Source organism: Arachis ipaensis, chromosome B2, assembly GCF_059453495.1.
Source record: "Arachis ipaensis isolate K30076 ecotype BB chromosome B2, ASM5945349v1, whole genome shotgun sequence".
NCBI lineage: Eukaryota > Viridiplantae > Streptophyta > Magnoliopsida > Fabales > Fabaceae > Arachis > Arachis ipaensis.
Window position 1 is genome coordinate 119,952,155 of NC_142437.1, and position 19,419 is coordinate 119,971,573.

The window sequence follows — 19,419 nt, forward strand, 5'->3', positions numbered from 1 at the left end:
TGTAGAACTGAATTTCCTAGCAGGGGCAAAGATTGAAAATAAAAATAATTAATAGTTCTAACTAATTTTTTAATTTTTAATTAAAAATTTCAATTATTTTATCTTTTGATATTTTTTAAAATATATATTTAAATTCTTACCGATTTAAGTATTAAAACAATAATTTAAAAAAATTCTTAATTATTATTCATTGAAAATATTCTGCTTGAAAATCATATCTATTATCAACCTGATTAAGATTATTGTTGAGACAATAAATTGATAATAAGTAATGAATTAATCTCAAATACTAAAAATATATTACATTACAAATATATTATTATTATTATTATTATTATTATTATTATTATTATTATTATTATTATTATTATTAGAGTAATACTACAAATAAATTCTTAAAGGAAACATTAGATATATGATATATCGAGCTACATTAGTTAGGGATGTGAAAACAAAAATCTCATGGGAAAATTCGTATTTTTTTATAATAAAGATAAAATATATTTTTTATCTTTTAAATTTATTAAAAATTTTAAAAATATTTTTAAATTTTATTTTGTTTTAATTTTATTTTAGAAATTTTATAATTCTATTAAATATATTCTTGACTGTTAATTTTTTAAAAGTTTTTAGACCAATTTAATAATAATTTTACAAGAACAACCTTTAACACAAACAAACTAAACATAGTTGTCATGCATTATTAATAAATTGATTTCAAATTTTTTAAAAACTTAGCTACAAAAACATACTTGATGCAAATCGAAAATTTTAGGAACAAAATTAAAATAAATAAAAATTTGGGATCTTTTAAAATTTTTAATAAGTTTTAAATTTATAATAAATTTTAAAGCAAAAAAAATATACTTTATTCTTATAATAATTATTTTATTATATTATTATTACAAATACATAAAAGAAAAGAAAAATATCCAAAAACATAAGATAGGAGTTTGAATGCAAAAACAAAGAAGCGGATAAGAAAAAGAGAAGCAAAAGAGAAACGAAGTAGACACTAGTTTCAGAAATGGTGGCCGTGAATCAACACTGAACACTTTCTCTCTCTCTCTCTCTATTTATATTAATGGCGGTTGCAGCACTATCCAGCTTCACTTCGCCGTTATCCTCTTCCACCGTTAAATTCCGTTACTCCTTCTACTCAAATTCTTCGTTCTTCCTTAAACCCCTTCACTGCCACTGCAAGATCTCACCTTCCAATCCTCAACCTCATCATAGACATAATCATCGAGAAGTAAGTTCAACTTCGCACTCTTTTACCATATCATACATTCTTTATCCTTTACTTGCATATTTGTTTATTCATTATTCAATACGCAAGTTATGATTTGTTACTTACATTCTTTTATCTTTTACTTAATTGCTGTTGTTGACATTCATTTTTTCATTAATCATTAGTGTTAGGTGATCTGAGCTTGTATTATCAACTAAGGGTATGTTTGGGTTGATGAGCTTTCAATGGAATGGATAGTTAGTGATGGAATTGAATTTTTTTTTTGTTGGGTTCTAACTAGAAATCCTGATTTTAGTTACTCCCAATTTGGGGGATTTTGAGTGGAAATCCATTTTATTCAAATAGTAAAAAAACAAAGCAGTACATAAGCATCTCGCGTTAAGGCAGGATCCGGGATGAGCTGCACAGCCTAACCGGAGAATTACATTGGTGGCTTAGACAACTCAACTGTTGCTTCAAGGTTCCTCTTCTATTTTATCCAAAGAATGAAGTGGAATAATTGCTGCACTCCTTTGTTGTTGTTAGACAAGTCATGGCAAAGCCTTTTTTGTAGTCAACTATCTTAGTCGGAAAAGACTTGATGGTGGTTGCAGATGCTATATGTTTATTATTTTTGTTAACTTTTTGGCTCTGCTAAAACTGTAGCAGGAAGTTGTAGGGAAGAAGAAGAAGCCAAGGGAATGTAAAGAGGAAAGGTCTGGTAAAGGGAGTGTGGTTGGACCCCAAACAGCTGCTTATAAGTCCTTTGGCATTTCTAAGAAAGATAAGGAGTCATTGATATTTGACTCCAAGGATCAACAGGTATAGACAGGCACAATGGCTTATTCTTCATGCTATCATTGTTATGTACTTCTTGTGTAACAAAGCTAGATTGATTTGTTTGTGTTAGGGTTTGAAATGTATTGGTGTTGCTTTTTCATAACAACTTCTAATAATTGTGTTCAGGTTGAACCAAATAACATACAAGACTCTGCTTTCCTTAATGCTGTTGTGAAGGTAAAGTTTCACAACTTTCTTTTCATGGTTGATGGTTATTTTTGTTTTGTGCGGACAAAATAGTGAATTAGAGAAAATGTTAGGGCAATGCCTATTATAGAACATATGGTAGAATCTTGCCTTAGGTGGTTTGCTTATGCGTGAAGACATGTAAAAGCCCTATGAGGAGCGTAGATCTAGAGAATGCCATAATAACTAAAGATAGAGGGAGGCCAAGAAAAACATAGGTAAAAACTAAATTTTGTATGTTAAAAGCTATTAAAGTAGATTTATACGGTAAGTTTGTTAATTTGTTTTAACATTTTTCCTATGATTATAGGTTATTGATCACTTACTTGTGTAAGACACTAAATTCATATATAGATTGTTCATGTCCTTGTTAGGGAGCTTTTATGGCATAGCACTATATGATTGACTGTCCTAAATCTGAATGATCTCATCCATTTCATCGCATATAAGTTCAAGTGCTTTAATCAATGTATCCTCCTTTTTTATCCCCAATAAGGATCAATCCTAATCTAATCTCGGTAGTTTCATAGTTTCTGGTGTGTTGCACTGCTCCTGTATGCATTTTTTTTTTATTAATATATCTTTTTTCTTTGACATCTTTAGGTTTACTGCACCCATACTGCTCCAGATTACTCACTTCCTTGGCAAAAACAGCGACAATACGCAAGTACTGGAAGGTAAGGTTTTGAAAACCTTAACAGTAGAATAGTAAAAATGGATTCATTCTTAATCTTACAAGCCACCTTTTTTGCAGTGCATTTATGATTGGAGGTAGGAAACTAATAACCAATGCACATTGTGTGGAACATGATACACAGGTAATTTCCTTAATTGTCCTATTTTCTCCAGGCTGTAGATCCTGCAATATAAATTTTATTAATAAATTATATTATGTTCTTAGACCATAGAATCAGTTGCCAAAAGGTTATAAATAGCACCCCCGATTAAATTAAGTTTGATTTTGATATTACTTTGATGTCTGGACTTTAACCAATTATTTGTAAGTTCATAGAGCAAGTTAAAGACATTAAGCTGCCAACTTTTCCATTGTTGTGGTTTATTGCAGGTTAAAGTCAAGAGAAGAGGGGATGATACAAAATACGTGGCTAAGGTGTGTCTCCTATGAAGGACTTGTCCTTTTTATATAAAAAAAAAAAGAGTATTATGTGAAGAGCAGTTTGCTTAAATATCTCATATAGTAGTGAGTAAGGACATTAAGAAGTGTCAGTGAATAAGTCACTAAAATTGTATTAGTGCAGGTAAAATTTGATATATCTGAGGTTTACTTGTAAGCTATACCTTGCTTTTAAACTTGGAGTGAATTCATTGTAAAGTGCAAGTTTTGCATGTTTGCTTAGAAGCATATATAGCTTCTAACTCATGACATGTTCATATAGTTACTTTACTCTCAGTGAATGAACTGTACAGGTTTTAGCCAGAGGTGTTGATTGTGATATAGCTTTGCTTTCAGTAGAAAGTGATGAATTCTGGAGAGATGTGGAACCTCTCAGATTAGGACGATTGCCGCATCTTCAGGTTTGAAATAGCCTTCGTTTTATTTTTGTTTTTCCTTTTTTTTTAATTTGAAAATTGTCAGTGTTTCAATGGAAAATGTTAAAAGCATATATACCATATAATTTGTCATAGAATATATTTCAATTTGCATGGTTTGAACTGATCAACTGAAGTTTCTGTATACTTGTCGTGTAACTTGTAGGATTCTGTTACTGTGGTGGGATATCCACTTGGAGGAGACACAATTTCAGTGACAAAGGGAGTTGTATCTCGCATTGAGGTTTGATATATTGAACATAAAATTACCATTTTATATGCCGTAAAATCAATAAAAGTGTTTTACTCTATGGTTTTAGTGCTCAGTTATTGAAAAAACCTGTAATCAGGTCACATCATATGCTCATGGATCGTCTGATTTGTTGGGTATTCAAATTGATGCTGCAATAAATCCTGGTCAGTAGATCTTATAGTTGTTTGATTGTTTCACCTCCTCTCCAGCAAAAAAATTCTCCAGCCTCTTATTATTCTAAGAACCGTTGGAAAAACAACTTCCTCTTATATGGAACTATGTGCATTGATTTGATAGCCATTGTTTACAACTTTTGATTTTAGGCAACAGCGGAGGCCCAGCATTCAATGACCAAGGGGAGTGCATTGGTGTGGCATTTCAGGTATATTTTTTTTATGGTCTTCTGTTAACAGACTTGTATATTTTGCTATGAAAAATGCCAATTTTTATAAAGGAGGAAAAGGTTACACTTTCATGCTGGACATGTTAGAGTAAACTTGTCAGGTAGAATGACCATTTCAGTTCTTTAGGTTGAGATAATATCCCTTCAGATCTTAGTGAATGTCTTGTGCTAACTAATTAGAACTGGCATTATTCTGTGTCATTTTCTTACGGGACTTCACCTCTAGGTCTACAGATCTGAAGAAGCCGAGAATATTGGTTATGTCATTCCATCAACAGTTGTTTCCCATTTTCTGACTGACTATGAAAAGAATGGCAGATACACCGGTAAGAAAATCTTCTCAAATAGGTCACATTAGGCTGATTGGTCTTTACTATGTCTGCTAAAGGCATTGCCTCGTACTGCATGTGGAAATTTAATTTTTGTCTTAATATCATATTTGTACGACTCTGTCTCAGAACTTGAATGATTGATTTAAGTTCTAAGCTAGTGAGCTAATTAAAATTTCTAGATTTCTGTAATGATAGTTATACTAATACAAGTTGAGGCTACGTGCCAATGCCTTGACCATCTAAAAATGATTTCACATGTGTGTTATCTATTTTGTCTGCATAGATTCACCTCTGTTTATCTCTGCACACAAGAATATGATAATCCTAGTTAAGCTTATAGAAATTATAAGGTCTGTCTGAAACTGAGCTTTTACTGCCAGGTTTCCCATGCCTTGGTGTACTAATACAGAAGCTGGAGAATCCTGCACTACGAGCATGTCTAAAAGTACAGTCTAATGAGGTATGTCTTTGGCTCATCTTGGCTGGGTGAAGTAGGTTTTTATGCGACAACTTTACCTGTTTTATGCATAGTTGAATTTGACATTTCAAATTGCATCCTGCGCAGGGTGTGTTGGTACGCAGAGTTGAGCCAACTTCTGATGCAAATAATGTATTAAAAGAGGTATCAAAGTATTTCAACTTGTATGATATTGTCCTTGAATGTTCCATTAGTCGACAATCAACAAAGCCTTGAATCATTTCTTTGCTTCTCCACATAATTAGCCTGGTAGCAATTTTAACATGAAGTGTAGCTGTTGGAACTAAAACCTAGCTTTGGAGTCTCAAATACTGTCACACTATCATGCATTTTGATTCTTTTAAAAAAATTAAAATATTTGTGAAGTGTGCTAACTGTCAAAATATCTGTGAGTATGTCTTCTTTATTATTCTCATTAAAAATCAGTCATGTCTTCTTTTAGGTAGTTTATATCATTGTCATTAACCATGTAAAAGAATTTTTTATGATTGGATTTGGACAATACATACCTGTGGAACTGTTACATAAGTAAGCTTCCTTTTCTAGAGTTAATTGTACCAGATGGTAACGTTTTGCATAAAACTTTCCATTTCAGGGTGATGTTATTGTCAGCTTTGATGATGTTCGTGTTGGTTGTGAGGGAACTGTTCCATTCCGATCAAATGAACGAATTGCGTTTCACTTCCTCATTAGTCAAAAGTAAGAGATTTAGTCTCTTCCAAATTAGATAAGTTAAATGCTCCATTTGATTTCTGGTTTATCTCTTAGTTTTGCTAGTAACATCGATTGCCTCTTTTTTATTTTCTTTTTTCCTATAAAAATATTTTAGACCATTTTTTCTTATCTATTTGATACTTTTGTAATATTTTTATCTTAATTTGCCTAGCTGGTCATTGAAAGAATTAATTTAAGTTGACTTTTTTAAATAAAAAAAAAAAAAACAAATAATAGTAAGTGCTTCACCAAAAACCAGTTGGATTGAATCCAGCTAAAACTATTGGGAAAGGTTTAGTTCTCTATTCAAAACAAACCAATCAGATTCCATGATGTCTATATTATGAAAATATCTTCAAAGAAATTTATGACCTTCTGCCATCTGCTTTTTAATGGACGTTGATATTGTTAGCATGGAGACATAGAATAATTGTTTTGTACAGATTTGCAGGTGATACTGCAGAGCTTGGTATCATCAGAGCAGGGGAATTTATGAAAACCAAAATTGTTTTGAATCCACGAGTTCACTTGGTACGTGATATATAAATATCATACGATATATGCTCTCGTGCTCTAAGTTGCAATTTTTATATTTTAACCTCTCTTCTCTTCAAGGTTCCTTTCCACATTGATGGAGGTCAGCCTTCCTATCTAATAATCGCCGGTTTAGTATTCACACCCCTCTCAGAACCATTGATAGAGTATGTTATGTATTATTCTTCATATTTAGCAGTGTCCATGGTTTTTTCTTTGGGAGATTGTATTCCTAGTTTTTGTATTCTAATTTCATTATTAAACCTTCTGCAGGGAAGAATGTGAAGACAATTGGGGGGTAAGTCTGAATTTGACAGATTAATTTTAAAGCATAAAGTTGCAAAACATAATGTTTATTGCTGAGTTTATTTTATTTCTTTGGTCAGCTGAAGTTATTGGCGAAAGCGCGCTATTCATTGGCAAGATTTAAAGGTGAACAACTAGTAATCCTTTCACAGGTTGGTTGCTGGGTATCTTCTTTAAAAATATTTATGTATCTGATGTTGTTTTTGTTGTCTACATTTATTCCTTAATCTTTTACCAGTTTTACAATTTATTATGTAATTCATAACATGTAGCATTTTGGTATAATTTTGCTTTGCTTCTTTCTGATAAATAGGTCTTAGCAAATGAAGTCAACATTGGTTATGAAGATATGGGCAATCAACAGGTAATTTCCATTTTTGACATTTGAGTCTCACTAGTATGTTTCTCTAAGGTTATTATTTGTCACAGGTTTTGAAATTCAACGGAACTCGTATTAAAAACATTCATCACCTAGCACACCTCGTTGATTGTAAGTTGCAACATTCTTTATCTATTTTCCATTCATTTTATTTTGCAATATATCTCTCAAAGTTGTGCCGTTTCTTTTCTCTCTTGATCAGCATGCAAGGACAAGTATCTATGTTTCGAATTCGAAGATAGCTATGTTGCTGTTTTGGATAGGGAGGCTGTTGCTGCAGCTTCATCCTCCATTCTTACAGATTATGGTATTCCATTGGAAAGATCTTCTGATCTTTCGAAACCATACGTGGATACGCCAGAAGGCGACCAACCGTCTGGCAAGGAATACAGCGATAGTCCAGTTTCAAATTACGAAATCGGTTTTGATGGACTTCTCTGGGCGTAAAATTTTTGCAACTTAATGGATATACTTGAAAGCAAACTTTTCACAAATTTTTGGGTAGCAAGAAGTGCAGCAACAGTGTCATTCATCAAATCTTGATGTGAATCATAAGAATGGTTTTATGCTACCCTTGGAGCATTCCATAAGCATTAATCCTCCTTCCTTCCCCGTTCTATTATTATTAGATTTTTGTTGTTAGAAAATGGATAGGAAAGTGAGTTCATGATATTTATAATTTTCTTTTTTTAAATTCTTATTGTAACTTTATTTTTTTATATGAGTAAACCTGAAAGAATGGCATCAGGTTTGATCTCAAAATTTTCACTTGCATTATGTATTTTTAGAGAATAGTGCACATAGGAGTGGCTCTTACATAAGCCTTTGATGCAATCATGTAACATTTTTATAACACAAACCATAGTTACTAATGCCCGTTTTAATTGGGCTTCAGATGTGGGAAATTTTGTTTCTATTCCTATCCATAAGGCGTATTTAGACTTGGTAAAATTAGAGATAACTTGATTTCAAGTTGAATTTAGAAGGGCACAAAAAATACTTTTATTTGTTGAGAGTGGGATTTGAACCCACGCCCTTTCGGACCAGAACCTTAATCTGGCGCCTTAGACCAACTCGGCCATCTCAACTTGGTGTTATTACAAGCAAAATTAATATTATTCATATTGTTTTTAACTAGAAAATTACATATTAAAGGTACAATCTGAATGACCGTTGTTGAAGTGGGGGTGTCAGTTAATTTGGCATAATGGAATGGAAGAATGACAGTGAATGTGCCTCTCCACAGTTTCATGTATACAGTCCCTAAGGACCCTACCATTCACATTCATGTGTCTGATTGCCATTGACATTTCAGAAAGTGATAGAAGTAAGTATGTGTGTGTGTGTGATGCCAATAATACTACCCAACAAAAGCAAATAGCAAGTCTTTTCCTTCATACTTGTTGTCCGTGATTGAAATAACGACAAATTTATACAACTAAGATATATAAATTATAATATTTGAAAGTTAATTCGAATGTGAATGTGAAGTGACACAATAACCCACATAAACTAAAGAAAGCTAACACTATATATATAATAAGTGTGAAGTGACACTAATATTTAATTAGGTTTATTATGTAGAAAACATAGTTAATTTTTACATGATCATCTAAATAATTTTTTTTATTTATTTATGTGACAATATATGATTAAATATTAGTGTAAAAAAGTTTTGTAAATTGCATTGTATAAAAATTTAACTCAATAATGCATCAAAAGACAAGAAGAAACAATAGTAGCTTAAGATTCCCTTACAATTGCATTATTTGTCTGGCTTGTTTAGCCCCTATGTTTCTCATGGCATGGCCCTTTTATTAATTATTATTGTACTCATATGCACAATAATGAGCAAGCACCATTTTTCTTTTCTCTAGGGTAGTCATTCTACTTATTTTTATCCTCTCACTTTGCTATATAGCCTACCAAAATTATTATAATTCATGAACCTTTATTAAGGAGCCTATCTTTAGTATTTGTCTTTGGTCCTCACAATTTATGCTTCAAATAACATTAGATAATAAAATGATGGTAATTTTTTTTAGAGTAAACCTCAAATAAATTCTTGATTTTTTATTTTGAAGACAAATAAATCATTGATTAATTAAAAATATAAAAATATTTTTCATTTTCTAAAATACAAGACATCTAAATTTTTTATTAATCTTTATATATTTTAAACGGAGAGACTTAAATGTCTCGTATTTTAAAAGGTCAGAAACATTTTTGTATTTTGAATTAGTCAAGAACTTATGTATCTTCAAATTAAAAAAAAAATTAAAGATTTATTTATTTTTTTTATTTTTTTTAAATAGAAGCAAATGTCAATTAAAGAGGCTAGTGTAATTTAGAATCCAAAATATATATAACCTCCATTTGTTTTTTTTTTTTGTTTTTCCTTTATTTTTGTGAAAATTTGTTACATAGTATATAAAACCAATGTACTATATCTAGATAGATTATTCAACATTATACCAAATTTTATTAGTGATTAGAAAAACCAAAAATAAAAAAGCTGAGGGAGTATATACATTGAAATTCCCAATATTTGATTCCCTATTAAAACAATTGCACTAGATATTAAAGCTGAAAAGAGAAGAGGATTTGTTTCCCCCAATGTTTATGTACTTCAAACAATTCACAGTGTAATGGTATCCACCACTTCATGCATAGTTTGTGAGAATGGTTGCTTTCTACTATCTTTTATGGAAGATATGTACAAAACACTAAGTGTAAAGTGTGTCACGTTGAAAAACAAATATTATTTAAAGTTTCATTATTAGACACTTTTTTCTTTCTTAAAACTAAGAAGGAACACAAACTTGATATAATGAAATATAAGCCCACTTTCTTAAAATTCAAGATCAATTTTGAATTCTAAAACTCTAATGATTTCATTATGTGTGAATAAAGCTTTCTTTATCCAAATTTCACTCAATTGAAATTTGAAAAAAAAAAAATCCACTAAGCTCCCCCAAGCTTCCCCTAAACTTCACTTATGGTGGTGAGTAATATCATCTAAAATCATGTAGAAAATAGGTGGTGTGCAATATCATCTAAAATAATGTAAAAAATAAGTATTGTTTAAATTCTAAAGAACCAACATTAATTCAAACAATTAATTTAAAAATCAGTCAAAAAGTAAAAAATATTAAAAAAAAAACTATTTTAAGATTTTATTTAACTGTTTTTACAAAAAAAAATTCAGAAAATTCATTTTTCACCTGTTTAAGCCTATTTACTTCTAAAATATTATTAACAAAAGTTCTCTTGAATAACAAAAACAAAATAATAACACAAGATTTAAGTTTAATTATTCTAAGTTGAAGTACAACATAAAAAATTAAAAACAAGATATCATAAAATTCATAAAATAACATACTAAAATTCATATCACATTAGATTTTACTTTCTTAAAATATGCTATTTATATGAGATGTGCGGATATGCGGATTTGCGGATCGGATCCGCGGATATCACTGTCAAATCCGCAATTCGATCCTACCATAGTGCGGATCGGATAATATCCGCAAAATTCGGATCGAATGCGAATAATTACCGCGAATATACGGATATTATCCAATCCATGTGCAACACTAGCAGGGCTTGTAAAATTAAATAAATAAAAGGATTGCATTATTTGAATATTCAGGGAGTAAAGTTGTAAACTTCACAATAAGCAAAAGTGATATGCTTCATGCTTAAGAATTTCTATTCTATAATCTATTTTGTGCCTACTTTATTTATTGCCCCTTCAATCCTTCAGAGTTCAGTGTATAGCAACCAAGAAACTTTTTGGTCCTTATTTATTTAATTATTTATTTTTATCCAAAGTGCAACCTACCATAAACTATTCATGTGCTCCACATTTTCAATTACTGATCAACTTTGTCACTTAGCATTCACAAAGTTTGCAGCTGTAAGAATGGAAAAAAAAAAAGTTTCCAATCACCAAATGCCACCAACTCAAATTGGATCCCACCACCACTTCTTTGTTTTTTAGACACAACCCTTTTTTAAAAAACCTTTCTTCTTCTTCTTTCAATCATAAATCACTTCCCTTTTTCTTCTTCTTTTCTTCTCTCTTTTTAAGACACAAACATTTATTAGAGACTTTAATTCATTCATTCATTCATCATAAGGCAATTGATTCTACATCATTTATGGCTTCCCTTTCTTCATTCTTAATCTTCTTCATAGCCTTATTAATTGCATCATGCAATTTTACATTATTAGCCTCACACAAAACCATGCATGTTTCAACAATTTCAGCAGCACCAACAGTGTTACCAAGTGTTGATTCTCCTCCTTCTTCTTCTTCCTCTTCTTCTTCTTCTTCTCCTATGGTATCTCCAACACTTTCACCAGATATTGAACCTTTGTTTCCAACACCAGGAAGTGCTGCTTTCACTCCTTCAGAATCTTCATTGCCTACAATTCCTTCAAGTCCAAGTCCTCCAAACCCTGATTCCATTACAAGTCCTGGAGGATCTGTTATGGCTTTTCCACCTTCTGAGTCTATGCCAGCTCTGGCTCCTTCTTCCATTGCTGCATCTCAAGATCAACTATCTTCAATTCTATTACATTTGGCCTTGTTGGTATTTTGCATACTCCATTTTCAAGACATGTGAGTTAAAAAGTCATAGATTATGTTCTTTGCTGCTGCTGTAATAATGTTTCAAAAGTTTTATACTCCATTTTGTTTTGATAGTGTTGTGTTTGGTTTTAGAGACAAGACACAAATTTAGAGAGAAAAAGATTATAAAAAAAAATAATGTATTTGTGTTTTATCTTAAAACTAAACACTATTTAAGTCATTTTAATTGTTCTGATATGTTCATAAATTAATGTATTTAAATACATTTTATATCTAGACATTAATTTTTGTTTACCTATCAAAAGAGTTAGAATGACTTATTGGCTATAAAATGGAGAGAGGACTTTTAAACATTTTAAGTGTGTCTGTCTGATATTCTGAGTGATTGTAATGTAAAAAGAAAATAACAATTGAGGATAATTTTTTTTTCTTGGTTTTATTTATTATATCAGTTCAGATGTTACTCAGCATATATGTTGTAATAGCTAGAAAGCTTGTATTATTCAAAGCTTTAATTTTTGTTAGTGTATGTCACATCTTTTTATGTTATTATATTGAACATTACTATCATCATATCATCATCATTAATGTTACATTTTTTTTCAATTTCTTTTAAAATATGTAGAATTAAGTAAATTCAGGAATATTCTTCAATTGCTTTTACATTATAGATTCCTTGCACTATGGCATTAGGGCCACAAATAACTTTGATTTAGCAGAAAGAACCTTTTAATGACTCAGCTTTATGTTCACTTTGTACTAAGAAACAGAAGAAAAAGAACAATTGAGGCAAGATAAAGAGAGATTAGGTACATTGATTGGAGTGCATTATATATAATGAAGAAAATATGAGACAAAGGAATAAAAATATAAAATATCTTACTAAAAATATAAATAGTTTAATTATATAAGATACTATACTAGGATGATATTGTATTCTATTATCATATTTCTATGCTACGTGGGTAAATCCCAATCTTATAATATATAGACATCTTTGTAAGATCCCTACTAACTTTTTTTGAACCAGATCTAAACTGGCATAACACTAGTTTGATTCTTAGAGGCTCTATTGAACAATTTATTAAAAGGGTTGTTCCATTTCTTTTCAAGTTCCTTGGAAATGAAGCTTCTCATCTTCACATTCTCTTGCTTAAGCAAATCTATTGCTAAACTTAGGTGCCTAATCACTCCCATCTTCTCTTCATCTTTCTGCTTCAAATGAGCCTTTTGTGTCTTATTCTCTATTTGAAGTTCTTCAATTTCTTCCCTCAGCATCACTGATACTTCATCATAGATGTTATCTTTCTTCTTTAGCAGATCCTTCAGAGCTATATTCTCTACTCTGAGTTTCTCTGTTTCTTCACTCAAAGTCATTATTTTGATACAAATTGCATCTTTGTACTTCAGCTGATCCTGTTTTGTTCTATTCTCTTCTCTGAGCCCTTCAATTTCTTTCTGCAAAACCATTACTTCATCACAAATGCTACTTTTCTGCTTGAGTTGATCCTCCTTTTCTCTATTATCTTCTCTGAGTCTTTCTATTTCTTTCCTCAACACCATAACTTCATCAGACATAGCATCTTTCAGCTCGAGTTTTTCCTTCAACAACCGATTCTCTTCTCCAAATCCTTTACTCAACACCATTAGTTCGTCAAGAAAGCTATCTTTCTGCTTCAGTTGATCTTCCTTTGATCTATTCTCTTCTCTGAGAATTTGTATTTCTTTCCTCAACACCGTTATTTCAGCACAAACGGAATCTTTCTGGTTGATTTGATCCTCCTTTGCTCTATTCTCTTCTTTTAATTTTCTAATTTCTTTTCTCAACTCTATTAATTCAACACAGGCAGGAACTTTCAGCTTAAGCTTCTCCACAAGTTCTCTATTCTCTTCTTCAAGTCTCTCAATCTTTTCCTTGCACACCAAGTTACCTTTCTGCTTTAGTTCTTCCTTCTGCACTCGATTCTCTTCTCTGAATCTTTCGTTTTCTTTCCTCAACATCATTACTTCACCACAGATTATATCTTTCTGTCTAATTTGATCCTTCTGTGCTTTATTCTCTTCCTTGAGTCTTTCGATTTCTTCCTTCAACATCACAATTTCTTCACAAATGGAATCTTTCTTCTTGATTTGATCCTTATCACCCTTGTTCTGAATTTCTTTCTTTATCTTCATCATCACTTTATCGCTTGATGCCACAGAACGAACATCATCCTCGTGCTCAGGATCATCAACTTCGGATTCCATAAACTCGTCCTCTACATCACAACTCTCGGAATTGCTATCATCATAACCACTATCTGCAAAACTCACTGCCTTCTGTAATTTACAACTTGGAGAAGCAAAAGGCGACCCTCCAACCTTCAGTAGCCGAGCTCCAGTGTCCGGCCTGACCTGATCGTACCGCTCGGCTAACAAGCGATGTGCTTTATAGAAATCTTCAACAAGGCTTAAAAGCTCTGGCCTCTTCTTGTAATACATCTCTGCGCGTTGCGCGAATGAATCTGCATCTTGTTCAATTAATTTGAGCATTGCCTGTGTCTTCTTATTCAGTTCTGCCATTAAAGAAAACAAACACATCAATTCATTTTCTTTCCTTTTACCTCTCAAAATTAAAAAGCATAGACACCATACATATCAAACTGGAAAGTGGATTCTAGAAGAAAAATGAGAATATTAACTTGAAAAGTAACAATCATGAAATAATAACATAGGCTAATAAACTTTTTCACTTTATACTCCATACTATTACTTCAACAAAATCATGGTAAGGATGGTTTTCAATTCAAATAACTTTTCATTTAGGTAGATGCATGTGGGACCAAAACTTTAGCAATTTACTTCCCTGATTCATTCAGATCAATATATTTTGATACAAAGATGTATAAAAAAGTAACAGTAACAGATCAAAGAAAACAGAGGAATAAGGGTCAGAAAATTATTGGTGGACCATAGTGATTCAAATTTTATGTCCTTTAGTTATGTTTGAAAATATAGGTTGAGTTCACATAATTAGCTAATCCAATCACCAATCATGGTAGCAATTAAATACATATACAGAAAGAAAATCCATTTTTCATAAAAACAAACACTCCCCATATGTTAATTAAGTAAACAAAACACACAAGAAATTCATATACCAAATTACTCATTCTGCTCCAATTTATCTACCATTATGAAAATCTAAGAAATCTTGAATCGCTATGTCTAGATACAAACAAAGAGGGTATTAACTATTAAGAAGAATAGTGAATCAACCATTGAGTGTGGATTGAAGCCATTGAGATCTTCTAGTGATGGTGTGTGTGTCAAGCCACCACCATTGTGAACCTTGATTCTTCATAATTTCACTCATCTTCTCCTTTGATAATCTCTTCTTAGATATCACCTACACAAAGAGCTTGTGTACATTAGAAAAGCCACAGAATGAGAACAAAAATGAATTTTCAAGTTTGAATTCCCAAGCTAACTAAAAATTACATTAAAAACAATCAATGCAAGAGATAGTAACAACCTATGCTATCCTGTTATTTGAACATCACATAGGGACAACATGTCAAAAAGCCTCTTATTTAATTCTATGTGATATTCGAATCATGCATATCTTAGTAGTCTCTGTCTCTTATATACATATAATTTAATTTTCAGGATAGAACTATTTTACATAAATAACCAATTATGTATAGTCACATTAATAAAAATAATTAATTTTTAAATCAACTACCAAGACTTAGGCCCAGTTTGGTAAACAGCTTAATTAAGTTCTTTTTTAAAAAATAGATGAAACAATAAATGACTATATTAAAAATAACTTATAAATAAGTTATTTTGTATTTGGATTTTTAGTTCTAAAAGTGTTTATTTTACAGAAATGTGATAAAAAGTAATAGTATTAAGAGAGAAGTCATTTGTTTTAACTTCTCTATATACTCCTAAATAGCTTCTTAAAAAAGCTGCAATTTGGTTTTGAAAATTGCTCCAGACATTAATACTACTACTTTTCATAAGTCAAAAGCTCAATTTTTTGAAACTTCCCAAACAGATTTGGATTCTCTAAATTTTAAATTTCACTTTAGAGGATAAGTATGATCTCTCTCACCCCCTTGAATAGTTTCTTTTTCATATTTTCTCTTGGTTTTACCTATAAAATAAATGATAAAAATTCACACTTTATTTCCTAAAATAAAAGTTTAAAATTTAGAGAATCCAAATTCTTTCCGAACATGTCCTTAATCTAAAAAACATATTTAAATGCATAAATCTAATTAGATCACGGCATAAATTGTGAATACCACTCTAGCTGAAAAAATCAAACTATATATATAAGAATAATTTAGCTGAAAAAATTGTGAATACCACTTTTAAGTCTTAACCCATAAATTGAAAGATAAAAGGGGTCGATATCTATCAATCTATGCGTCTTAGATTAATCCAAAAATAAATTGAAAAAAAAACACACGTCTTAAGTCTTCTTTTTTTCAAAAATCTGATTTTGAATTCAAATTCTCGAGCTAAAACAAAAGCTAACATATCAAGATGATCAAAAGAAACAAAAGGAAAAACTGAAAAACCTCGAAACCCCACGATTCTTTCATAAAAAATTCGATTATTTGATGCTACCCCAGATGATGAAACCGTAAAAAATGGACATTGAAACGACGAAGAAGAAGAAAAGACTCGAACTTTGGAATGCCCATAATGCAAAAAACAACACAATGCAGAAAGAGTGAAGAAGCAAGCACCTGGTTCAACTCAGCTCGCTAACTGTGACTCGTTTGACTCGGCGTGCTTTTAGATAGAAAACAGAAACCACTCACTGAGTCAGTGTCTATCTCTGACTCGCTCAGTGATGAAGAAGGAGGAGTTTGAAACATAAATAGTACTCGCTCAGTGTTGTTTTGAATTTTATCTTTTTTTTTTTTTTCTCATCTTAAAAATCTATCTTATCATATTATGACACGTTTAATTAATTTTTTGTTATCTTTTTAATTTTTAGTTACTGTAGAACATTTTGTTGCGCCAATTTTTCAACCACGAGACAAATGCACACATTTTAACTGTTTTTTATTTTTAACAAGTATTTGCTCATTTAATTATTTGACCAAATTGCATTAATTCAGTTAATTTCATTCCTTCAAAAGCTCAAAACTATGTTTGAGAAATCTTTACACAATTTAGTTCTTACAATTAATAAGGAAAATTTATTAATTTTTTAAGTTAACAAAAGATTCTTTTCTTTAACTATTAATATCTGATTTTTAATTTGGTCCAACTTTTTTTCTTATAGATGCATTTGAATAGTAATTCAGTCTAACTGACCTGAGCAAAATAATTGTTGCCATTTATTCATAAGTTCTATATCAGTTTAATTTTTTATTTTAAATTTCTTGTTGTAATCTAATTATATAGTTTATAAAAAATATCGTCTACTATTTCTTTGTTAAAATTAAGGCAAATTGTATAAATAAATCAAGTGTACTTTAAAATTATTTATTTACAATATTTACCATCATTTCTTATGTAACTATTAAGTGCATTTTATTTATTTATACAATTTAAAAAAAATTATATTTACATATATCTCGTTTATATGTTATTACTCATATTTTGTTTCTATGTTGAAGGAAATAAGAATATTGAACAACTAAAAAAAGATGTTTATATTATGATTTAGATTGACTTAAAAGATATAATTAATATATTTTATTATTACTCGCATTGTATTAGTTTAATTTTTATTTTTCAATCTAATTCAATCGTATTTAAATTTATTTTTTAATCAATGTTGATTCAAACTATTATAAGTTGTATTGGATCGATTTATATCTTATCTAAAGTTTAAGTTTTGGAATTTAAAAAATTTAAATTTTGTTTTTCAAAATCAAATTATATTTTATCCAAATTTTAATTTTTACAAAGTTTTAAAAATTTAAATTTAAATAGATATAATTTAAGTTACACAATTTTTAAAATTTAAAATTTGAGTGAATATAATTTTATTTTTTAAAAATTAAAAATTAATTTTTTTTAAAGGCTTATATATAAATTGAACTAATCTAAAATACAATAGTTTGAATAGGATTGATTTAAAGATAATAATCGATATCATATCACACAATTCGTAATTGTTTGAATAAAATTGCATTAGATTGAAAAATAAAACTCAAGCCAACACAATTTAAATTTTAACAAATTATATCGATTTTACTTTTTAAATTAATCCAAATTATAATACACGTATATACATTAACGTATAAATATATCTCGTTGAAACTATAAACGAAGATAAGTGATAATACACAAAAACATAAATATTTTAAAATACATATATCAATAAATAATTTATTTAATTTATTTTTATCAATTTAATTTTGATACACATTATAAAATAATTTTATACATATATATAATTATTAATATTATATCAGCAAAAATAATTATTGTATGAATAATTATTCAAAATAAAGAATATTATTGAACGACAGTCTAAAATATTTTATGATTGATCAAAATTAAATTATTTATTTATTTAAAAAAAAATCTTAGGAAAGAACATGGTTTTGGGAAATTTTGTCCACAGTAATTAGACATTGATGGAAATTTGATTATGTGACTATGGGCGTTGGTGGATGGATTTATAAGAATGAATGTGAAATGTGAGAGCGAGGGGAGCGTGATATTATGCTCAAAGTAATACCAATTCAGAAATTTTAATATAACGGTCGGAATAAAAAGTTTATGCTCAAACTTCCATTTATGTGTAAGCTCCAACTAGATTACTAGAAAGATTACTGATTTTTTAAATTCGTCTTTAAATTTTTTTTAATCAAATTTATTTTTTAAAAATTTTAAATTAATTATATTAGTCTTTTTGTTTTTTTTTTAATAATATTAAAATTTGTTAATGTGATAAGTGGTGGAGTTTTGTGTGGGCAATGGTCCCCAAAATTTTTGTAAAAATATTAGTAATTCTACTTTAAAAAAAATAAAATTAGTTTGTTTGATTAAATTGATATTTTTAATTTATGTATCTAAGTTTTATGTCTATCTTCACCATTTTTTCAAACTTTTTATCCTATCCTATTTGACATAACAAATAGCATATCTTTAAATCAACAACAAGTGATATATTTTTAAATCAATGTTACAAATTAAATATCATTATAGAATTAACACTAAATTATATTTAGCTTCTCATATAGTTTCATGCATTATTTTATTTTTAGAATAATAAAAATTATAATATAACTAGTAGTAATATCAGTTATTAATAAAAAGTTATTATTTTATTTTTAAATAAACTTTACAAATTTAATGTCATTATAGTATAACACTGTTTACATTAATAAATTTTGATATTTTTATTTTATTAGAAATTTAAGACTTTATTTTGTTGTATTATATTATTTAATTTGTAATACAAGTAATAATAAAAATAATTAATCTTGAGACTTAAATGAGTAATAGCTCAAATGGCATAGACTCCCCATACTCAATTAAGAGGTTGCGGGTTTGAGTCTCCTATATAGTAGCCAATGAGTTATAACTCAAATGGCATAGACTCCACATACTCAATTAAGAGGTTGCGGGTTTGAGTCTCCTATCTTTCAAATGA

General features: G+C 29.7%; 3 protein-coding genes and 1 non-coding gene across 5 annotated transcripts; 1 reads left to right on the forward strand and 3 right to left on the reverse strand.

Moving 5' to 3' along the window:
- Nucleotides 1–919: 919 nt before the first annotated feature.
- Nucleotides 920–8,112, forward strand: DEG2 (DEGP protease 2). 2 transcript variants are annotated; one of them, XM_016328895.3, is made up of 21 exons: nucleotides 920–1,252; nucleotides 1,898–2,053; nucleotides 2,198–2,248; nucleotides 2,861–2,934; nucleotides 3,012–3,075; nucleotides 3,324–3,368; nucleotides 3,686–3,793; nucleotides 3,975–4,052; nucleotides 4,159–4,225; nucleotides 4,385–4,443; nucleotides 4,691–4,790; nucleotides 5,177–5,256; nucleotides 5,362–5,418; nucleotides 5,870–5,973; nucleotides 6,432–6,519; nucleotides 6,604–6,689; nucleotides 6,796–6,820; nucleotides 6,909–6,980; nucleotides 7,142–7,192; nucleotides 7,258–7,318; nucleotides 7,410–8,112. In XM_016328895.3, the coding sequence occupies exons 1-21, from the start codon at nucleotides 1,085–1,087 to the stop codon at nucleotides 7,652–7,654; spliced, it is 1,839 nt and encodes a 612-aa protein (XP_016184381.1). In that variant the 5' UTR covers nucleotides 920–1,084; the 3' UTR covers nucleotides 7,655–8,112. The 2 variants fall into 2 exon arrangements, with proteins under 2 accessions (XP_016184381.1, XP_016184382.1); XM_016328896.3 differs by having other exon boundaries at nucleotides 931–1,252; nucleotides 1,901–2,053.
- A 102-nt stretch (nucleotides 8,113–8,214) lies between these two features.
- TRNAL-AAG (transfer RNA leucine (anticodon AAG)) lies at nucleotides 8,215–8,295 on the reverse strand. The gene has a single exon. It is a non-coding gene; the product is annotated as a tRNA-Leu (tRNA).
- A 2,961-nt stretch (nucleotides 8,296–11,256) lies between these two features.
- LOC110269077 (uncharacterized) lies at nucleotides 11,257–12,371 on the reverse strand. Its single transcript, XM_021116451.2, has one exon. It carries the CDS (start codon nucleotides 11,751–11,753, stop codon nucleotides 11,343–11,345), a length of 411 nt encoding a protein of 136 aa, XP_020972110.1. The 5' UTR covers nucleotides 11,754–12,371; the 3' UTR covers nucleotides 11,257–11,342.
- A 354-nt stretch (nucleotides 12,372–12,725) lies between these two features.
- On the reverse strand, nucleotides 12,726–16,665 carry LOC107626113 (uncharacterized). Its single transcript, XM_016328898.3, has 3 exons — nucleotides 16,547–16,665; nucleotides 15,063–15,192; nucleotides 12,726–14,359 (listed from the first exon to the last, which is right to left on the reverse strand). The coding sequence occupies exons 2-3, from the start codon at nucleotides 15,157–15,159 to the stop codon at nucleotides 12,837–12,839; spliced, it is 1,620 nt and encodes a 539-aa protein (XP_016184384.1). The 5' UTR covers nucleotides 15,160–15,192; nucleotides 16,547–16,665; the 3' UTR covers nucleotides 12,726–12,836.
- Between the last annotated feature and the right edge of the window lie 2,754 nt (nucleotides 16,666–19,419).